The sequence below is a fragment of the Amblyomma mixtum genome, chromosome 4 (genome assembly GCF_055824585.1).
Source record: "Amblyomma mixtum isolate Tamu chromosome 4, ASM5582458v1, whole genome shotgun sequence".
Lineage (NCBI taxonomy): Eukaryota > Metazoa > Arthropoda > Arachnida > Ixodida > Ixodidae > Amblyomma > Amblyomma mixtum.
In genome coordinates, this window is record NC_143015.1 from 135,546,614 (window position 1) to 135,566,705 (window position 20,092).

Consider the following 20,092-nt stretch of genomic DNA (forward strand, 5'->3'; position numbering starts at 1 on the left):
CGTCATGGTATTTTAGTTTTGGTTTCGCCGCGCGAGTCGCGACTTGATCTTCGAGGTCAGCCGGTTCGGCGGCGGCGTTGCGTGAGAGGTTGTAGACACGGCCCTGAGGACTGTTGCGTACGCGTGTCGTCGTGACGGTGCTAGCGGCGGAAACGGGTGGTTTTTTTTTCCCTCGGAGACAGAAACCGTGACAGTCTTATTATCTAAAACAATGGTGTGAGGACGCGCCCTCTGGTACCACTGCATGGTAGCGTTTCTCTAGGACGTGTGCGACGTTTCGGCACATCGATACGACGCGTCGGGAAAAGTTCGATATGCGCGCAGAGCGCTTGTTTTGACAGGAGCGATTGCGAGCTGTTCGTCAGGAGATCCGGCCGCTGCCTCTGTAAGTATGCTTTGCGCTGACGGTTCAGACTTTTTAATTGCGCTCTGCTTGGTTTCGCAAGGAAGAGGAAAATTCTCGGAAGTCAGAGTTTCCTTTTAGCTCTGAATCACTGACCCATTTTGCTGTCGCTTAGTGCTTATGTGGAGCTAGCTTCGGCCGGGGTGTCTTTACACATCCTCTGGACTAGTCGTCAATTGTCTTTATACTATCTGAGGCAAGTATACATATGCATTGCATGCGCTTCTAAAGCACAATATTTAATTCGTCATACTTGTCTAGATGCGCTCGAGCGGCGCGTTCTGTGGTGCATTAATGACGATTTCGCTGCCCAGCTGGCAAGCGCCCGGTAGCTTTTAAAAGCATGAGGATTTAAGATCTGTCAGTGGGAATTTGTGCATGCACGTCTTGTCTCGATCAAGCCCTATGGCGCAAGCTTGTACACCCGACGTTAGAAAGTGCTTCTTTTTCCCCACGTAATATATTTTAATTGCTTAATTGACTATATATATGTGATTAAATTTCTGCCTAAATGGTCTTTTAATTGCACATATATGTGCAATGCATGCATCGACTATATAGCATATGCATGTCAAATTTCACTCTAATATATTTTTGTATACGTATCAGTGCAACCAGTCAGGATTTTCATCTGTGCGGGTGTTTATTAGGGAAAATTAAAGCCTGAACTTCTAATGTGAATTAGAACCACCAGTAGCTGACAGCTGCTGAATGTGGTTGTCAGCTGCTGGTTTTGTCAGCTGCTGAATGTGGTTCTCAACAGCGCACTGAGAGAATTTATTTTTGAGCCATGCATGCAGTGCGGCAAATGATAATTAATGCGCATTAACTAAGCATCTTGCCAGTGTAAAGCATGAAACCACACACATAAAAAGGTCATTTGCATTTACAGTTTTGCACTGCCTTTTGCATGGTGTTCAAAATACAAGGGACGGGACATCTGGTAGACGGTTTGGATTGGTTTGGTTTATGGGGTTTAACGTCCCAAAGCGACTAAAGCTATGAGAGACGCCGTAGTGGAGGGCTCCGGAAATTTCGACCACCGGGGGTTCTTTAACGTGCACTGACATCGCACAGTACACGGGCCTCTAGAATTTCTCCTCCAAAGAAATTCAACCACCGCGGCCGGGATCGAACCCACGTCTTTCGGGTCAGCAGCCGAGCACCATAACCACTGAGCCACCGCGGCGGCCTCTGGTAGACGCACTCGGGATTTTATTCTCATTGCTTTCCATATTAACTGGGCAAAAAGACATGGGTCCCAATGGGTTCCGTGCTTTTTTTACCGTATTCATTGTGTAAACAGCGAATTTCCATACTAGTGAGGCTTAGATACATTGCATAAGCTTAATCCTGAGAAAAATTGTCTTTAATTCGAGGCGTCTATAATAATGGGTATCGTATTAATGGGGCATGGTTGTACAATGCTCTTTGTTTTTGTAATTTGGTCATTAAAGAATTTGGGGAACAAAAAATGAGGCAGCATTTTTTGGAGTAAAAATTCTGGCATAAATCAGCGTTTTTAATTTTTGTTCAGAAGTGCTGCTGTACTCGGGATGTTTCAAGCTATCATAGAATGGAGATGCATTGAAAGTATATGGACACTTTTTGCAGCGTATATGTCGAGTATATATAGATGCTCACCAACTCGCATATTATTTCTTTTTCTGATTTCTTTTTATACTCTGATTATGTCGTGAATTTGTCATTTTTATTCTTATAAGTTAACTAGATCTCGGTATGCACAGCTGGCATTATAAGTGGATTACATATAGCAGCTAGGGGGCGGCAGGGATTCAGGCATGCGGATGAGATTAGGAAATTTGTGGAGATAATTAAGTTGGCTCCAGCTGGCGTGTGGATAGGTTTAATTGGAGACCAATGGGAGAGGTATTTAACTGCCCTGCAGGGAACACAGTTAGGATATTGATGATGACACTTGACAGAACCATAGGCTATCAATTGGCGGTGCTTGGGACAGTGATACCAGTTTTGTTCTATGGTCTGACAGCTGGCGTTTTACTCCAGCCAATGGTGACGACTATTTACTTTTAATGGAATGAGCTAAAGATGAGTTAAAGAGCATGGCAAAGGGTTGAATCTCAGAAAACTGTGGTGATCTCCCTGAAATTAATTCGGTTTAGTTGATAGCGTTGCCTCATTGCTACTGTTTGCAGCACTTTGGACAGATGGTTTTGGGTGGAAATCTGGTTTAACTCACTCTTTCCATTATTTAATTGCTCAGGGAGCAGAAATCGAGATGAATTTCACAAGAAAACAAATGGCTGTCATGCCTGAGCTGCAGGTAATATAAAGCATTCTCAGTGACAAGATTAAGCATTTTTACCGATGATTGCCAAGCTGTTATTGGGATTCGAAATGGAGTGAAAAAGTTGACTATTGTCCAAAACTTTGGAATGTCATTTGATTGTTTTAGAGCAGAGGAAGGTATGCGGTGAGGAAAGAAAAGGCACACTAGCAGTCTGGTACTCAAGTAACCAAGATCAGCATTGTGAGGAGGAGGAGTTTACGTAGAGAGGAAAGACACATGCATCCTGCTGTGCAGTCTTGCTCATCAGTGCAGTATGGACTCTCACTGAGTGTTCAGAACATACACACATAGGAAACTCACTTTGAGGAACTTGGTAAACACGATGTCATACATGTGTTTACCAACGCATGTATGAAAATTCAGCCGTCACCAGCACATTAATTAACAACTTGGGGAGGAATCCACAAATTTTTCTTGTAATAACTGAGTGATTACTCATTGACATCTACTCGAGTGCAGCCATACGGCTACAAAGGAAAGCTATTGACCAAAAACATTTGACCAAATTTTTCATGTGTGCATATCTGTTATAAAGGTTCTCAAATTTGGTTCCGTAAAACTTTGTGGTCCTTGTATTGCACTCTGCAGCTTCCTCGAGCACCTAAATTCATGCGTGCCGCTACGTCCATATTTTCTTTACCCAGTTTAATTGGGGCTGATGACACTGTAATTTATCATAGCAGACTATATCGTCGTACAGCCAGTCAATGAATTTCGGCTTTTAATGTGTCTGTGTGCTAACCTTTTCAGCACTGTGTAAACCATTGTGGTTTCCCAAGGCTAAGACTGGTGAAAATCTTTCCCAGCCTAACTAGTTTATGGAACAATTTCCAGCTGGTTCCAGTTGGAACCAAGTGGAACCCAGATGGTTCCAACTGGAACCCACTGGAAATTGTTCCATAAACCAGTTGGGCTGGAAAAGATTTTCGCCAGGAAAACCCCAGGCCTAAAGTGCAGCCAATGTCTTTCAGACACGGTGACCAAATCGGATGCCGCACGAGGTCAGAGTACGTGGTTTCTCGGAGCTCAGCGAGGGCCTAGCGCTTGACTTTGTGGAGCCTGTGCCGGGAGAGCTGACGTGCACCTCCTGTGGAGATCTGGTTGGCATCCTGTGGCTGTCGCCATCGTGCGAGCATCGTTTCTGCACCCACTGCCTCGAGGTGCTCCTGGGGCAGGCCAGCAAGTCTGCCTGTCCGGTGGACCAAGCGGAGATCTTTCGCGGACAGGTCAGAAACAGTTCTTCTGCCACAGGGAACACAGCTACATTTTAACCATTACTTAATTGTTAGTTTGTTTTTTGTTATCAAATTTGCCTCACGAGCTCCAAGGACTGAAGCATATTACATGACAAGGGGATTACATAAATGGGTTGACAGCGGAAGCACGCTTAACCCTTTCAGGCGCCATTTTTTTTTTTGACTGAAATCAATTATTTTTTCACCTAAGTAGTATATTCAGGCCTCAAGAAAGGGAGTTTGTTAGTTTTCGAACGTGAAAGACCAGCCGGTAAGTTTTTACAACGATGTGGAGAATTCCGTACAAAGTGTCAGATTTGTTACAAATAATAACATCGAAATGTTCTCGTGTGTCAGGTAAACACCCTAGGGATCGTGGAATCGCTTTGTGTTTCGCGGATTCACACTGCACTCGAAATTGAGCGAAAACAATGGATGTTTTCACTCGCGGCAAAAATCTGTCTGCACAAAAACGGCGGACAAAGTGCTACCTAGCTCACTCTTATGTGAAATATTATTTACTGCATTCACTACATGGTACAAAGGAGCAACTTATTTGCGACAAGAATGGTGCTCAATTTGACTGAAATAATGAAATCCCTGTCAAGCGCTCCAGTTTCTCAGAAAAAGCTGTAAGTTTGACACTTACATAATTGTGTACAAAGCGCCTGAAAGGGATAAGCATTATGTAATGCTTATTGACTATTGGCATAGGCCACGAAAAAATAGAAACACAATTATACAATAATTATTGAGACACTGGCAACTAGAAAAATTGGCTGTTATATTTCTTCAGTACGGGTAGCTGAATCACAGATGTTCTCAGTGTGCTATTCTAGTGAACAGCCTGTGGAAAAGCGGATGAATTTAGGACAACAGATCAGCCGGGAAGGCATCTGAAGCTGAAAGGGTTGTTCAGACAGCATGAGATGTGGCAAGATTGTGTGAAAAACAGAGCTGAATGATTGGCACTGTAGGCTGTATTGTGAAATGGGCAGGGAGAAATTAATCTGTCATTGCAAAATAAGAAGAGAGAGCGATGATTTGTGTTTCACTTGAATATTTTTGTGTGCTTACAGTTATAAGAAGCAGACAAACTATTGCTTGGACATGAAATAGAAAGCTTGTTCCTTGTTCATATCGCTTCTTCATAATGATCTTGCCTTTGCAATGCAGTGAAATCTCGTCATTTCAAACTTGCCTAATTCAAACTTCCTGCTTGTTCAAACCAATACCTTGATCTTATGAACAGTGAGTGTATTAAAAACACTCCCCTTACTACAAACTCAGCGTAATTTAAACAAATTTGTGGTCCATTTCGAATTCAAGTTATCAAATGTCAACTGTGTGTGTAACGTGGCCCACGGCATGGACCTTCTTCACCTCCAGCTTGTTGAGGACACATCTGTTCAAGACAAGGCATCTCAGTTTCAAGTTTGGTGCTCAAACCGTAACCAGGGCTGTACTGTGACTCCCCGCGTCTGCGACCTTAGGGTAAGTAATGAGGCATTGAACAATAAGGATCATAATACTTTATTCTGATTGTCATTAAATTTAGGAAAAGAAAGTGAGAATAAGCTATTGTCGCTTGATGAGGTTCCCACCTTCTATATAATATGATGATATATATACATGAAGCTGTGTATCTATATGTATACTAATTTATTTATTCTACTTAAAGGGGCTCTGAACCACCCTCTGAGGAGAATAGGTAAACTCGCTCAATCACTATACGTTCCCTCGTTGTGAGCACCTGAGCCAAATAATACACTTCTACACGCAACAGAGAACCCGCAATCGCGCGCGAAAGTTGGCGAGTTCTTTCTGGCAACTTCTTCCAGCTCGCGCCCTCCTCCGTTGCATGCTTCTGCGCAACTCTGTTAAGAGATAGCTACTGGTTAGATTCTTTCATACATCACACAGCTACCATGACCGCAACCAGTCAGCAGCGTCGCTCTGACAGGTCGTGAAGCTCCGCAGCCCGAAGAATTCCCATGCAGGTCGGCGGTGGGATGGCGGAGGAGCGTCGACCTTGCAGCGTGCAATAAGTGACAAGCGGAGAGGGAAAGGGGTGAAGACGCTGAAATTCAAGTTTTGACTACAGGTCTTACATGTATCTAGGAGTTCACCTTCCATCAGACTTAACCTGGAACTATCACATTAACTTGATTCTAGCAGCTGCTAACCGTTCTCTTGGCCTTTTAAAACGTAACCTTCGACATGCTCCTGCGCATGTGCGTACACTTGCTTATATATTACATTAATTCGACCTAAAATTGAGTACGCTTCCGCCATATGGGACCCAGTTCAAGCCTACATCAAAGATAACATAGAATCCCTGCAAAACCGTGCTGCTCGTTTCATTTATTCTGACTACTCACGTTTTACTAGCGTCACGGCTTTAAAAGCTCGTGCTGGACTTGACAGCCTTTCCCATCGTTGTAAACTGGCCTGGTTAACTCTTTTTCACAAAATTTACCATCATCCGTTGCTTCACGACGATTTCTTTCACTTACCCTCAGCAGTGTTTCCACGGCGAGACCATCCTTTCAAAATCAAACGCATCACATGTCGCACTTATGCTAAATCATTCATACCCAAAACCATTACTGATTGGAACCGGCTGCCTTACACAATCGCAACTGAAACGAATGCGACATCATTTCATGAACTTTTAAAAAATCAAAGCGATGTGTAGTTTTCTTCTAGTTCTGTTCTGCTCACCGCAATGTGTTCGAGTTTTGCTTTTCGTTCTGTTTATTCCGTTGTTTTTATCTTTGTGTTTTCTTTTCTTGTTTTTTTTATTTTGTTTATTTTGTGCCTTGTTGTTCCGCCACATTTCAATTCTTGCTGACTACCAGTTATTGCTCTTTTCTTGCTTCTTTTTTTTTTGCCGTGTTACTCATGTTAAATGTTCCTTCCATGTATTCAAGTTGAAATTTTTACCACCCCCTATGTAATACCCTCGTGAAGAGGGCCTTTAGGGGTATCTTGAAATAAATAAATAAATAAATAAATAACTCAGCGTCTGCAAAATTCGTTTCAAAAATTTTAAAGGCAGGTATTCAAGAAGCACCATCCTTTAACATTGCAGGAATTTATTTATTTATTTATTTATTTATTTCAGAATACTGCAGGCAACTGCTTGGCCCAAGCAGGAGTGAACTTACATTGTTACATAACCAAAAGAATAAAATTATTCAATATTAGCAGCACACGGATACCAAAAAAATAAAACCAAAAGAATAAACTAGCGCACGGATACCAAAAGAATAAAACCAAAAGAATAAACTTATACAATATTAGCAGCACACGGATACAAAACATACATATAAGCAATATTAGCAGGTAAGTAGATGATTTAACGCATCAGAAAAATTTTGCGAGGAAGAAACAGATTCCGGTAACGAATTCCAATCTTGCACTGTTCTAGGGAAAAAACTGTATTTAAAACTTAGTTTTGGCGAAAAGGGGAGTAAGTGAATGTTCATGAGCGTTCCGAGTCCTTCTCACTAGAGGACGCTTAATGCACTCCGGAAGCTTCAGTTTATTTTTACCTGTTAAACTATTAAACAAGGATACCAATCTATTAATCTTTCGGCGGATTTCTAGTGTAGGAATGTTATTTGACATCATTAACTGCGAGGGAGAGCCTTCCCTTTTGTATTTTCCGTATATAAACCTAACCGCTTTCCTATTGACTTTTTCAAGGACCATTATGTCGTTTTTCGTGTACGGGTCCTGCACTTTTATTGAGAGCCCCTTTCAGAGCCTTTTTTTAATGAACACGATTGTATCCCAGAAGTGCATGTCAGTTTTCAGGGTTAGAAGCTTGTTCAAGTTCTGGCCGCTACACCAGTCTGTACGGCAGAATGGGACAGGTTAGTCTGAAAGGGTGGCTCTGGGTGCTGAGGCAGTGGTAAAAAAAGTGGCTTGAACAAACAAATAAATTTTAAAATAAAGCAGAAAACATAAAGCTCATTTTCTTTTCTTTCTCCCTCTGTGCTTTTGTGGTATTCATCGTCAGAATCACCTCAGGCAGTGCAGTCAAGGCACGATGTCTTCAGCTCCCCCAGCTGATGATGCCAGTGGCAATTCCTCGGCTGCCGATGAAACTTCAAACACTGCCGGTGGCAGCGGCGATTCTGATGGCAGTCCGAGATGCTGGATGGCAGAGTTTGGCTGCGACTTTCAGGTCAGTATAACCAAATGCACAGACCTCGTATTCTATTGCCTCTGCCTTTCCTGCCTTTCCCCCTTACTCTGCGTTTCCTTCATTGTATTCCTCTCTCCCAATTTCCCAGTTGATTCCAGTTGGATACCAGTTGGATGCAACTGAAATTCAGCTGGGAGCCAACTGGAAACAACTGGAATCAACTGGGAAATTGTTCCTTAGACCATTTTGACCAGTTACGATTTTCGCCTCTGAATTCGTCACAGTGCTAACAAATATATTTAAACCTAAATTGTACCTTCTTTACTCCCGTAATAGATGCACTCATTACTTTCCAGTGAGCACTAAAACTTCCTTGTACGTCCTGGGGATGTTTGGGACATCCTCTGGACGTCTACTCGCATTTCAGTGCCCATTGGGTTGTTTGTCGAAATATAATTTTTTCTTTACTCCTATAATAGATGCACGCATTACTTTCCAATGAGCACTAAAACTTCTTTGTACATACTGGGGACGTTTGGGATGTCCTGTGTACATCCACTTGCATTTTAGTGCCCATTGGGTTGTTGTTCAAAATATAATTTTTTGATAATATAAATTTTCGTGAATCTATTGTGTCAGATCTTCAAGTAAATGAGGTATACATGGTCTGTTCTGAAAGTAGTAGGACTGGTTTTTTCCTGGGCGAACGGGCGGACGAGAGGTGGTCTGCGCGTGCAGGATCGTTGAAGGGGATATTCGGAATGCTGGGGAAAATCGGCAGTCGGCTCTCGGCCGTTGAAGAGAGGAGGTCGCTTGTACTGTGAACCCCTGTCGAAACGTCTCGTCACGCAGAATCGTCGAGCGTTTACTGGATCAGCGATACGCGATCAAATTTTGAGTAAATCTTGGTAAAACGGGCAAAGAGACTCACAACATGATTAAGGAGGCCTACGGTGACGCTTCCATGGGTAGATCAGGTGTGTTTGATAGGCACAAGCTTTTCCGAGAAGGTAAGGAAAGAGTGGAGGAAGATGACCGCTTCGACCAGCAAGACCAACGAAAATGTGTAGCGAGTGAAACATTTACTTAACAGTGATCATAGAATGAGTATCAGAATGATTGCTGATGACTTGAGCATTCCTCAAACCCAAGTTTTTGGGATCGTGACAGAAAACTTATCCATGAGGAAAGCATGCGCGAAGTTGGTACTGGGAGTGTTGTCAGAGGAGGAAAAGGCCAACCGGTAGGATCTTCATCATGTGAATGAGGACCCCGATTTTTTGTCCAGCACAAGGCGGCAACGCTGTCTCAGCCCCCCTACAGCCTCGACTTGTCTCTGTCAGACTTTTTTCTATTCCCGAGAATAAAATCGACGCTCGAGGGGAAGCATCACGGATCGGTAGAGGTGGTTCAACAGGCCGTGACGAGGGAGCTAAACAGCATTCCGGTCCAGGCGTTCCTGGAGGCATACGAAAACTGTAAAACTCATTGGCTGCAGTGTGTAGGTGCGGAAGGGTGCTTACCTTGAAAAATTGTAATCGTTTGTACTATTCTCTTGAATAAATTTTGTTTAAAAAAAATGAGTCCTACTACTTTCAGAACAGACCATGTATCTGCAAAGTTCTGACAAAGAGGGACAAATGGCATTAACGCGGAATATTTATGTAAGCAGAAGTATTCACTCAAGCCCCCTCCTCCCCCCCTCCCCCCCAAAAAAATTAATCTCATTGCTTTTATGTAGCACGAATTGTTCTCATTTTTGTATGCATTGAGTAAAATTCGGTTTAACCCATCAAACGTTTGTGACCACACACAGGTGATTCTGTTTCAGAAATGTAAAGGCTACAAGCAACAAAATGCCTGAAGAGCATCTTTACTTGCCCTTAGACTTGCCTTCTCAACTTATAAACAACTATTTTGATGCACGGCCAACGTTATAAATACATGTGCATGCATGAACTTTGAAATTACTACTTATAACCAAAGTCGATTGAAAGATAACTAAGTCAGTTTCTGGTGCTTGCCTGAATGATTCATGCATTGCTAGGCTGTGCTTTAAGGACATGTGGAAAATAAATTCCTCTTTCCCAATGTAGGGCTGTGCTTCGGAGCTGGAAGCTCATGAAAATGACTGGCAGCAACACAGGCGGCTTATTGTGACGCGTCTTGCTGAGTACAGACGCAACTTGGAGGTGAGTGCTTGTGGTTGTCTGTGCATTCTTGCATCTGCTATTCTTGAAGGTTATTTTAGCTAGTCAAATATAGTTGCTTTAATGAATTTGGCTCTCAATAATTTCAAACCTGCTTTATTCAAAATGAAGCTTTGTACCTGTCAAATGTATTCAAAAGGCTCTCCCTGATTCAAAGTCTACCTAATTTGAACAAATTTTAAAAGCGTCAGCTCTTACTGATCACGTTTCGATATTTCGTGGGGTCTGCTACCACCCTGAGATCACAGCGCCATCTGTGGCAGCAACTAGAAAACAGCACATTTCGCATCTCATTCATATCAATTCTAGTAAACCAAACAGCTAACGCTTGTTACTTCAACGTCTTCCAGATGGTGGCAGCCTTTTTTTGGATTCTCTTTGAGTCCAAAATGTCAAGGGTCTACTGCATGTAAAGAAATTATGTTATAGTAGAAACATTTTGTATGAACTGATTTTGGTGAAACTTGCCCAGAATGCAGAACTGGCTGTGATAGTTTTTAGTGCAAGAAAGATTTCTTTAGCGTTAACATATTCACTCTCTACAACCATTTTCTATGCATGTGTTTCATGGGTATAATATTTTACGACAGGAAATATTTTACGCCTGGAATGAAGCTTGCTTGTGGTTTACCAAGCCCTCGGTGCTGTAAAAGCTGGATAATGCGTGATGTTGCCCGTGCAGGACATCCAAGGTGAACGAGACATGCTCCGTAACCAGCTGAATGAGGTCAATGCCTCCCTGAAGGGACTGAACCTTGGATTTGAGCATCACTGTGGCCAGACTGCGGTAAGTCTGCCCATCAATCTCATAACTTGTCACGTTTCACTGTGACTTGGCCTGCCTTTGAATGGGAGAGTACATGCATAAGTATTCTGTTACACCTGTTAACTGAACTCTGAGAACCCATTGATTCATGTTTGGCTGCTACAGTTTCTGCATGATGTTTTTAGGTCACTCTTTTGAACCAAGCGGTAGTAGTGTACGATTTTGGCAAGAATGTTAATCCAGTTCTTTGGCACCAATGCAGAGAAAGAATGGTAATTCACAAAAGACAATTAACTATTGTGAATTTATTAAGTATTATGATGAGCTGGCTTTGTGACGGAGCTGCTGCCCTTCTGCGTGGTCTTCAATGACCGTGTTTCGATCAAACAAACAAGCACAGGAATTAATAAACAAATAATGTGCATGATGAAATCTGTATGAGAATTAAGGCAGGAAAGCTTGGAAACTTCTTGTTTCAAATTTTGTTATTCACGTTAAGCAGTGACAGTCAGGATTGTGCGTTTTCCAAACTTCATTCGCGAGACCTAATGGTTGTGCTGACAGGATATAGTACTAACCAGAATCAGTAAGCATATAACCATTCAATACAACAGGAAAAATCTTTCCCAATGACTGCACATTCTGTCATGCAGGGAATGCAGAATGAATTCAGACACCGAATGCAGCAGATGGAGCAGCGAATGGCACAACTGGAGTCTCAGGGAATGATACCACAGCATCTGGTAAGAAGAATGGGGGGGGGGGGGGGAGATTTCTTCCGTGGTTTACTGAATGAATGATGATGATTGTGGTGTTCCATTAGTAATGGCCGATCAATGAAAGTTCGGGTCAAAGAAGTTTCATTTCCATAGTTATTGATTGTTTCAAATACTCTTTAAAAAATTCAGTAACTTTCCTTCCTGTTGAAAACATAAGCCAACTCTGGGAAAGCATGGACTGATATGTACTGTAGTTTTCTGTTTGTTGCGGGGAAGTGCTATTTTGTCAGTGTTTCTAGTTAGTAGGAGTTCAGAATGAATTTCTGGGAAAAGGCAACGTTGTTTAAAGGCAACAAAGACTTCTCTCTTTGTTCTAGTTCTGACACAAACCTGGCTCTGACATCCTGCTATAGTATTTTTTGTCTCATCTCTTTGCCTGTATGTGCAGCTAATAAAACAAGCATATTTTTATGCAATCTGTAATTCTAAATTATTGTTTTTCATGTTCTGTCTCCTTCAGAGTTCAGCACCTGGCACTCTTAGACCGAGTGCCCCATCAAACTTTGAAAGCATTGCCTTTTCTAACCAGGTAAGAACTTGGTATTAATTGTCTTTTAAATGCCTTTCGCTGCGACTCTTTGATGTGTGAGCAAGAAATTTCATGTGGAACTGCAGGTATTTATGTGCGGGTAAGTCTTGATCCGAGTTCTAACCATATCAAGGAGGCAACAGGTTGGTAAGGCTGTTGCCAAACTAAGTAAACTTGACATAGACGTTTAGTTGCATGTAGCTGATGTAGAGTGTACTGAAATATGATGAATTTTTAATAAGCAGGTTCATGAGGCTGAACCTCACTAAATCAAGAAGGTTATTTGGGTCCCTGTTGTAATCGCTGATCCCAATTGCTTTGTTTTCATTGTAAGCACAAGTTTTTCCAGTACGGAGTTAATAAACTTCCATGTCATCCTTCCTGTCTGTCATTTACACTTGCATATCTGGCTGTCACCACCACATGACGTTATGAATGTTAAAAAACACAAACTTTAAAACAATTTTCACATTTAGTAAGCATGTTTGTGGGCCAATTTTAAAAATAAGAGCACCTGTGTTTGCTCGGAAGAGGGCTAAACATGCTGGGAACCAAATGAAATCCAGCTAAGACTAATTCTAGCTTCCTCATGTCCCAGTTGTGTTTTGGCCTGCTCCAATTGGTGTACGCCTCTGCTCACTGAAATGAAAACTGCAATCGATCTCGCACAGATGGGCATGTTTCTTTCAAGCTGTCTTGACATCCTTTTGCCCAACGCATGGCCACCTATGCGCGAAAGGATTAGAGAGCTGTCGCACAACTTAGCAAATGAAAAACAAACATGGCGGTGGCCTGAGGTAAGTGAGAGGTGGCCGTTTGCCGTGGGATGCAGCATGCTTGCAAGGCGTCAGTTGGCCAGGCTGCAACCTCAATACTAATAAGGTTTTGGTTAGTTTGACCACTAAAGGGATGAACCCAGTGGGCATTACAACTCCCTTGGATGTCCTGCGGATGTCTGCAGGATGTTCAAGAGAGGTTCAGTGCCTATCGGGAATGGAGGTGTTCGGTGTCATTAAACACTGCCTCAATACTAATGTGGTTTTGGTTAGTTTGACCACTAAAGAGATGAACCTGTTGGGCATTGAAACTCCCTTGGACGTTCTCCGGATGTCTGCAGGACGTTCAAGAGAGGTTCAGTGTCCATTAGGAACGGAGGTGTTCGGCGTCATTAAACACTGCACTCGCACGATTGCATTAACTTTGGTAGGTGGGTGTATTCATCACTTGTGTCATGGACTGTGTTCTGCACTGTTCGAAGCACGTGTGTGGTGTGTTATGAGGAAGAAAGGGAATTCTTAGTCACGCGTTTTGTGTACGTCTGAATTTGTCGTAGTGGTGGTGGCAGGCCTATAAACTATCTCCTGAGGAATGGGGCATGTCTGTGGTGGAGAGGGGTGTGTGTGAAAATTCACTAATTCTCGTCCGAATATTGTGCCTTGGTTTTGCTGGGTACATTTTGCTCTGGCTCATTTCTGGATTGATGAAATAACCGAGCACAGTATCTCAGCTGTTTGGACATAACCTAGAGAGAGTAAAGGGCCCTGGGACAGAAATTTTAAATAACCTACTTAAGCTGCAGCTTCTCTACTCAACAAATTAGTATAGTGTGACATCAGCGCACGTCTCAAGTCAAAAGCAAGTGTGATTTAGTTTCAGGTTTGTGGATGTATACTGCGAGACGGAAGTTTTGGTTTCCTGAACTACCTGAGTTCTGTGATGGTTGTCTTTCAGATGTCAATGGCCCCCACAGAAGCATCGATGTCTTCTATGGCTCCGCCCGGCCTGTCGGCAAGCAACGTGAGAATATTCATGCCTCAAGCATTGCTTGTAAAGCATGCACTGACTGCACCTTCAAAGTTTGGCGTGACAGTGATAATACACTATCTCCTTTATTAAAACTGTCCCATAGAACAAATTGATATCGAGGGACTAGTAGGTGTTGGAGGAGAATAATTCTAAAATATCAGAAAATCTAAGTTTGTCGGTTCTTTTCTAAGTTTTTTTGCATGATTCCAAATGAAATCATTGAGAGTTAGGGGGGTGTGAAATACTTAGTTTTTATGGCTTTGAAAAGGTAATTAAATATCAACTGCTTTAAAACTATGCTAGTCTCTGCTGGAGTAGAGGGTGCCACAGTTCTTACCAAGAACACATGAGAATGACATGACACAGCCTGTACCTCTGTTGTTAATTATTCATTGTATGCAGGCCACTGTGCGGTCCTATGTAAGTGGAATTCTTGAGTTGATTGAAGACAAGCACTGGTTCTTTCGAGAGGTGCTCTGTAAGAGGCAGGGCAATCATGCTGCCAGTACCCAGGTCTCGAGCCTTGTGCTCACGGTATCAACATACTGCACTAACAAAAAATTTGTAATGCGAAAATATCAAAGATTGAGTCGATGCAGAAGCATTTAAAGTATTCGTACTGCGAAGGTGCTTCTTACAGTGTGGGTTCATATTCATGATTTCTGCCCTGTTCAGCAGTATCATGCTGATTCCACAATAAGGATTTTTCTGTGATGACTTTTTTTCGTCGTACAGCACTAACTGTTGGGCGAAGTGGTCTTACAGTAGTTCTTCTCTCTTCTTTCGTAGTTCTTTCTAGCTCAATTCAAGAACTGGTGGCCTCTAAATTTGGTTCCAAGTGGAATCACTGGGCCTTCAAGGGTTAAGGGCTTTGTACTACCAGAATTCCAATTAACCAGAACGTTTAATTAACCGGATATATGGGAAGACCCTGTCATTTAATTCCTCTGCATTAGAGCAATAAAACTCTGGAATGATCTTCCTGACAGCATAATCTCTTTCATTGATCCTGGTGAGTTTAAAAAATATCTATGTATACATTTATTGCCATAGTGATGTTCGAAATGTACGACAGTTTCATTTGTACTTGACATTGTTTTCCCATTTACCACTTCTGTTGCCCCTGGTTGCTTTTTTTTTTCTCATGTTCGTGTTTCGCTTTTTTTTTCTATTTTCGTGTCTGATGTTATTTTAACTCCGTTTTGTATAAATTTCTTGTTCCTTTCTTGTATTTGACTTGTACCGCGTTCTTGCACCAATATTACGGTTTTTTCCATCTGTATATACCTTTTTTCGATTTGCCCCCCTCACCCAATGCTCTTCGGGGCCTGTGAGGTACTAATAAATAAATAAATAAATAGCATTTGAGTTATGATGTTCATGGTAGTTACATTCTTGCCCTGTGCATGCCTTGACTAAGTAACTACTTTTGCTAAAAAATTGAAAGCTGGGCCATTGGGTATTCGTGCATATTATAGGACTGTAATGAGTAGGCAGAAGACGTGGGAAGATTTCTCTGTCTATTATTGTGTCACAGCAGTCAAGTCATCCTCGAGCTCATGAAGGACTTGTGATACAGCCGCAGTTATTGTCAAATTTGCCGTCACTTAATTCTCTGGAGTATTAAGGCGGAAGCCTTTTATGGCTCATACTTGCGGCCAAGGTCACATCCGGTGTAATGCTGTCTTCCACGAATAACGCGGCAACTAATCAGGATAGAAGAAAACAAATGATAGCATCAGACAGAGGGGGCAAAATTTAACCCCGTTGCCAAGTTTGATGACTGTACAATGATTAGTAATTTAATTATAGCCAATTATAGCTAAAAGAAAAACAAATAAAGCTACGAAATGCGTCGATATAGCATGGATGTTGATACAGTGACGGGAACGGTGTGACATCACGTCTACCGGAAATCGTCACAGCATAATGAAAATTATCACAGAATGGGTGGAGAAACGCTGGATTTGTGTCAAATTAGATTACAGAATGGGCAGAGAAACGCTGGATGTGTCAAATTAGATTGAAAAATGTGTAATTAAGCATAATTAGTACTTAAGATCACCGAAAGATCTATAATTTGGGTAAAAATTGCTCAAAAACAAGGAAAAGTGGATGATGACGTCATATCAGACGAAAGGATCCGCCGCCAAGCAACAACTGCCGACGCGCTGCGCATGCTCAGTGTGACGTCACCGCTTGCTCTCGCCACACTGTTCTCTGTTGTGAAATTAATTAAAGCACGGCAAATTCAAATCAGTGCAGTGAGTCGCAAACGGCTTTCGCCTTCCCGCACTTAAGGGGGGACACTGGTCTTAAAAAAAAAAAAAATTTATTAATGAAGTCACAGTTACAAAATCTTCAGGGAATATGTATTTTTGTGTGCTGATTCTAAATATGTCATTTAATTTCATGTAAAACAATTCCTTGAGCACTTATGCACTTTTTATGCTAGTATTTTGCGGAGAGTTTTGAAGAAAATTTGCTGCAGGAAACTCGCTGAAATGTATGCCATTGGGTTCTCCTGACACCAAGGAATACAATAAGGGTAAAATTGTCTTCCTGCCTATCATAGAATTTAAGCTATAGAGCTTTGAAGTTGTCGCTTCAGAAATGAGAGGGAAAGTGTGTATTCCTGCTTCTGAAGTGGCAGCTTCAGTACCCTGTTACTCAAGTTCTATGAGAGCCAGGATGATAATTTCACCCTTATTGTATTCCTTGGTGTCAAGAGAACCCAATAGCGTATATTCCAGCGAGTTTCCTGCAGCAAATTTTCTTCAAAACTCTTCCCAGAATACTTGCATAAAAAGTGCATAAGTGCTCAAGGAATTGTTCTACACGAAATTAAATGGCATACCTAGAATAAGCGCACAAAAATACATGTGCCCTGAAAATTTCATAACTATGACTAAATTAATAAAATTTTCTTTTCAAGACCAGTGTCCCCCCTTAAGAGATACCTAAGTGCCTCCAATAGATTTTTTTACCACTAAATATAACAAAGGTGCAGTTAAATTGAAATTTCGTCATGCCTTTGACGCTACTGCAACTATGTCCAACTGACAAGACTTTATGACAACCAAGGCATGAACGAAGTCGGCCCAACCTCACCTTCTCTTCCCGACACGCAACAGGACGAAGTGGTGACCCGTCCGGACGGCCAGTTCCGGTGGCTACTCAAGGAGTACTCGCGCAGCAGGCGCCACCAGCGCCATGGCACCCACCGCTATGCCTCCAGCCCCATCTTCTGCACGGGGGTACCGGGCTACCGACTCCAGCTGCGGGTCCACCTGAACGGCATGGGCCAGAGCCGCAAGGGCCGCTTCATGGCCGTCCAGCTGGTCCTGCTCCGGGGTCCCAATGACTCCGAACTGCCCTGGCCATTTCGACACAGGGCAAGTGAAGGCCTCCTGTTTACAACCTGCGGAGGATGTCACAAATACGTAGGAGGTGCATTTGCCTATATGCCACTAGGCTTGAAGAGGGGTTGATGTCTTCCATTGTCAGCCATGATAGTCAGACGCCTCTCCCAAGATGTTGTGGTCATTGCCTGCATAAAGTGATGTCACATGACCGATTGCCCCACACCTTTGTCGTATGTCATCAGATTGCTAGTAGCGATGACATGACCTTGTTGTTGCCAGAGACGACTAGCTTGGTATTAGTCTTCTCATCAAATGACGCATGGTCCAATGGCCCTTGGTCATATGGCCCATTTGTCAACATCTCTCTCCCTATGCGCACTAAAACTTGTATCATATGATGTGAATGCCCCTAACATTTTTTATTTACACTATATGTTTTGGAATTCTAAAAGGTAAGGGTGTGAGGATATTCTAAATTTTTGAATAGTGAATCGAATATACTCTCCTATTCGATTCACTGAACAGATCAAATAGTGCATTTTCAAAATTATTCGAACCAAATTGAATACATTCTGAAGCTTTCGAACAGTTTTCAAAAAAATACTTTGAGATCACTGCGGCGACCAAAGCAAAACGTCCACATACTACATCGATACCTGCTGCGGTAGCTCAGTGGTTAAGGCGCTTGGCTACCGAGAGCCAGAGTACCCGGGTTCGAACCCGGACCTCGGTGGCTGTGTGATGTCAGTGCATGTTAAAGATCCCCAGGTGGTCAAAATTATTCTGGAGAACTCCACTACGGCACTTTTCTTTCTTTCTTCTTTCTCTCCCACCTTCATCCCTTCCCTTACAGTGCAGTCCCCCCCCCCCCCCCCCCCCCCCACCCCCCTTGGAGATATATGAGCAAATACTGTGCCATTTCCTTTCCTCAAAAACCAATTTTTCACTATATCGATGTCCATAGCCATTTTGACATCTATGTGTATTTTTAATGTTTTTTCGTGTTTAATTAATGAATTAAAAATTTTTTCCATGCCAACATTTTATCACACACTATCTGTCACAATCACATTTTCACACATTTATCTTCAGAAAACGATGTAATCATGCGGACACTTTTTGCTTATGTGACAGAGTTATATAATGCTCTTGCATTAATAACTGGCATGGTGTTCATATAGGGCATCCTATAGTTTTTTGTGGCTGTTGCTTAAAAAAAGCAGTCCTCTCCAATGCCGCTCAGCATACTGCGACGATTTGTCTGCGTTCAAAGGAACATCAGCACCACAGTCGATATGTGTGGTGGCATTCATAACACTGCTACGTACAGCTTTCAAAATTATGCAGCACAGCTTGGTTCAGCCAGGTTTCGCAAAACCCTGCTGTCATGGCCGATGTTGAAGGTCATGGCCCATACCGCTCGTTCCTCTTATCGACCGAAATGTGCCTCCAGTTTGTTCACTGCCATCGTCTGTAGCAAAAACTGGAGGGAGGAGTTCCGCCTTAAGGTTATGACGTAATAGCATTAGTCACTCACATTTTTGTAAACCCTACCTGATTATGATGTACTGTTCGCAAACGATAAACTTCATGACAATGACCGTAGCTGCCAGCACATCTACAATGCAAAAGCCTTCATTACTCAATTACTCCCTTGTCACTCTGGTGAATGTTTCATGAACCATGTTAATTATTCAGCGTATTTCTCATTGTGTGTGCGTATAGACGTTTTCGTGACCTGTGTGTTAGCAGACAGATCCTTGCTGAAACTCTCCGTATGCAGGTCACGGTGACCCTGGTGAACCAAACTGGCCCACAGCACATCAGCTACACCATAAACGACCCCAGCTTCCCGCGGCCCCAGGGCGACCACACCGTGCCTTACGTCTGGCAGGAGTTTGTCGCTATCAGCGACCTCGAAGCCAGCCCCGGCTTGGCTTGGAACGACAGCCTGCTGTTCGAGCTCGCCGTGACTGCGCCCTCACCACCACCGCCAGGGATGTACCCGCCTCTGTGAACATCTTTACGCTACAACAGCATTGGTTTTAAGCTTGTTTTTAAGCATACTCTTTCGATTCCATAGCTTGCAAACTCCTTCAGACAAATACGGGTGACTGCAGGCAATTTATTACGGTTTCTGAAAATTTGTTTCTTTACTTTGAGCTCATGGTGATTGTCTTTGATATGTACCAACACCTGTGAGCAAACTTGTTTTTAAGCTAAATAAACATCTACTTTTGAGCTGGGCCTTCAGTGCTTTTTGGAAACAAATACAGAGCATGTATTTATTCCATGTTGGTCGATTAAAGGGACACTGAGGAGAAATTGAAGTTGACTTGCATTGACAGAATACCAGCTCCTGATTACAAAAACGCCATTCATACTGACAACAAAGCTCCTGTAACATAGAAAAGAGCAAGAACCAAAATACAGGTATCGCCGCCACAGGCCAAACTCGCAAGTTCAAGCTTCATGGCGTCATAGGACAAAACAGTGTTGCTAGAACCAATA

General features: G+C 42.6%; 1 protein-coding gene across 2 annotated transcripts; it reads left to right on the forward strand.

Moving 5' to 3' along the window:
• Positions 1-22: 22 nt before the first annotated feature.
• LOC149348323 (TNF receptor-associated factor 3-like) lies at positions 23-19,822 on the forward strand. 2 transcript variants are annotated; one of them, XM_089588068.1, is made up of 11 exons: positions 23-385; positions 3,707-3,961; positions 5,360-5,464; positions 7,998-8,165; positions 10,223-10,318; positions 11,019-11,123; positions 11,756-11,845; positions 12,342-12,410; positions 14,142-14,207; positions 17,351-17,611; positions 19,365-19,822. In XM_089588068.1, exons 2-11 carry the CDS (start codon positions 3,725-3,727, stop codon positions 19,596-19,598), a joined length of 1,431 nt encoding a protein of 476 aa, XP_089444194.1. In that variant the 5' UTR covers positions 23-385; positions 3,707-3,724; the 3' UTR covers positions 19,599-19,822. The 2 variants fall into 2 exon arrangements, with proteins under 2 accessions (XP_089444194.1, XP_089444195.1); XM_089588069.1 differs by having other exon boundaries at positions 11,756-11,829; positions 12,341-12,410.
• Positions 19,823-20,092: the final 270 nt, after the last annotated feature.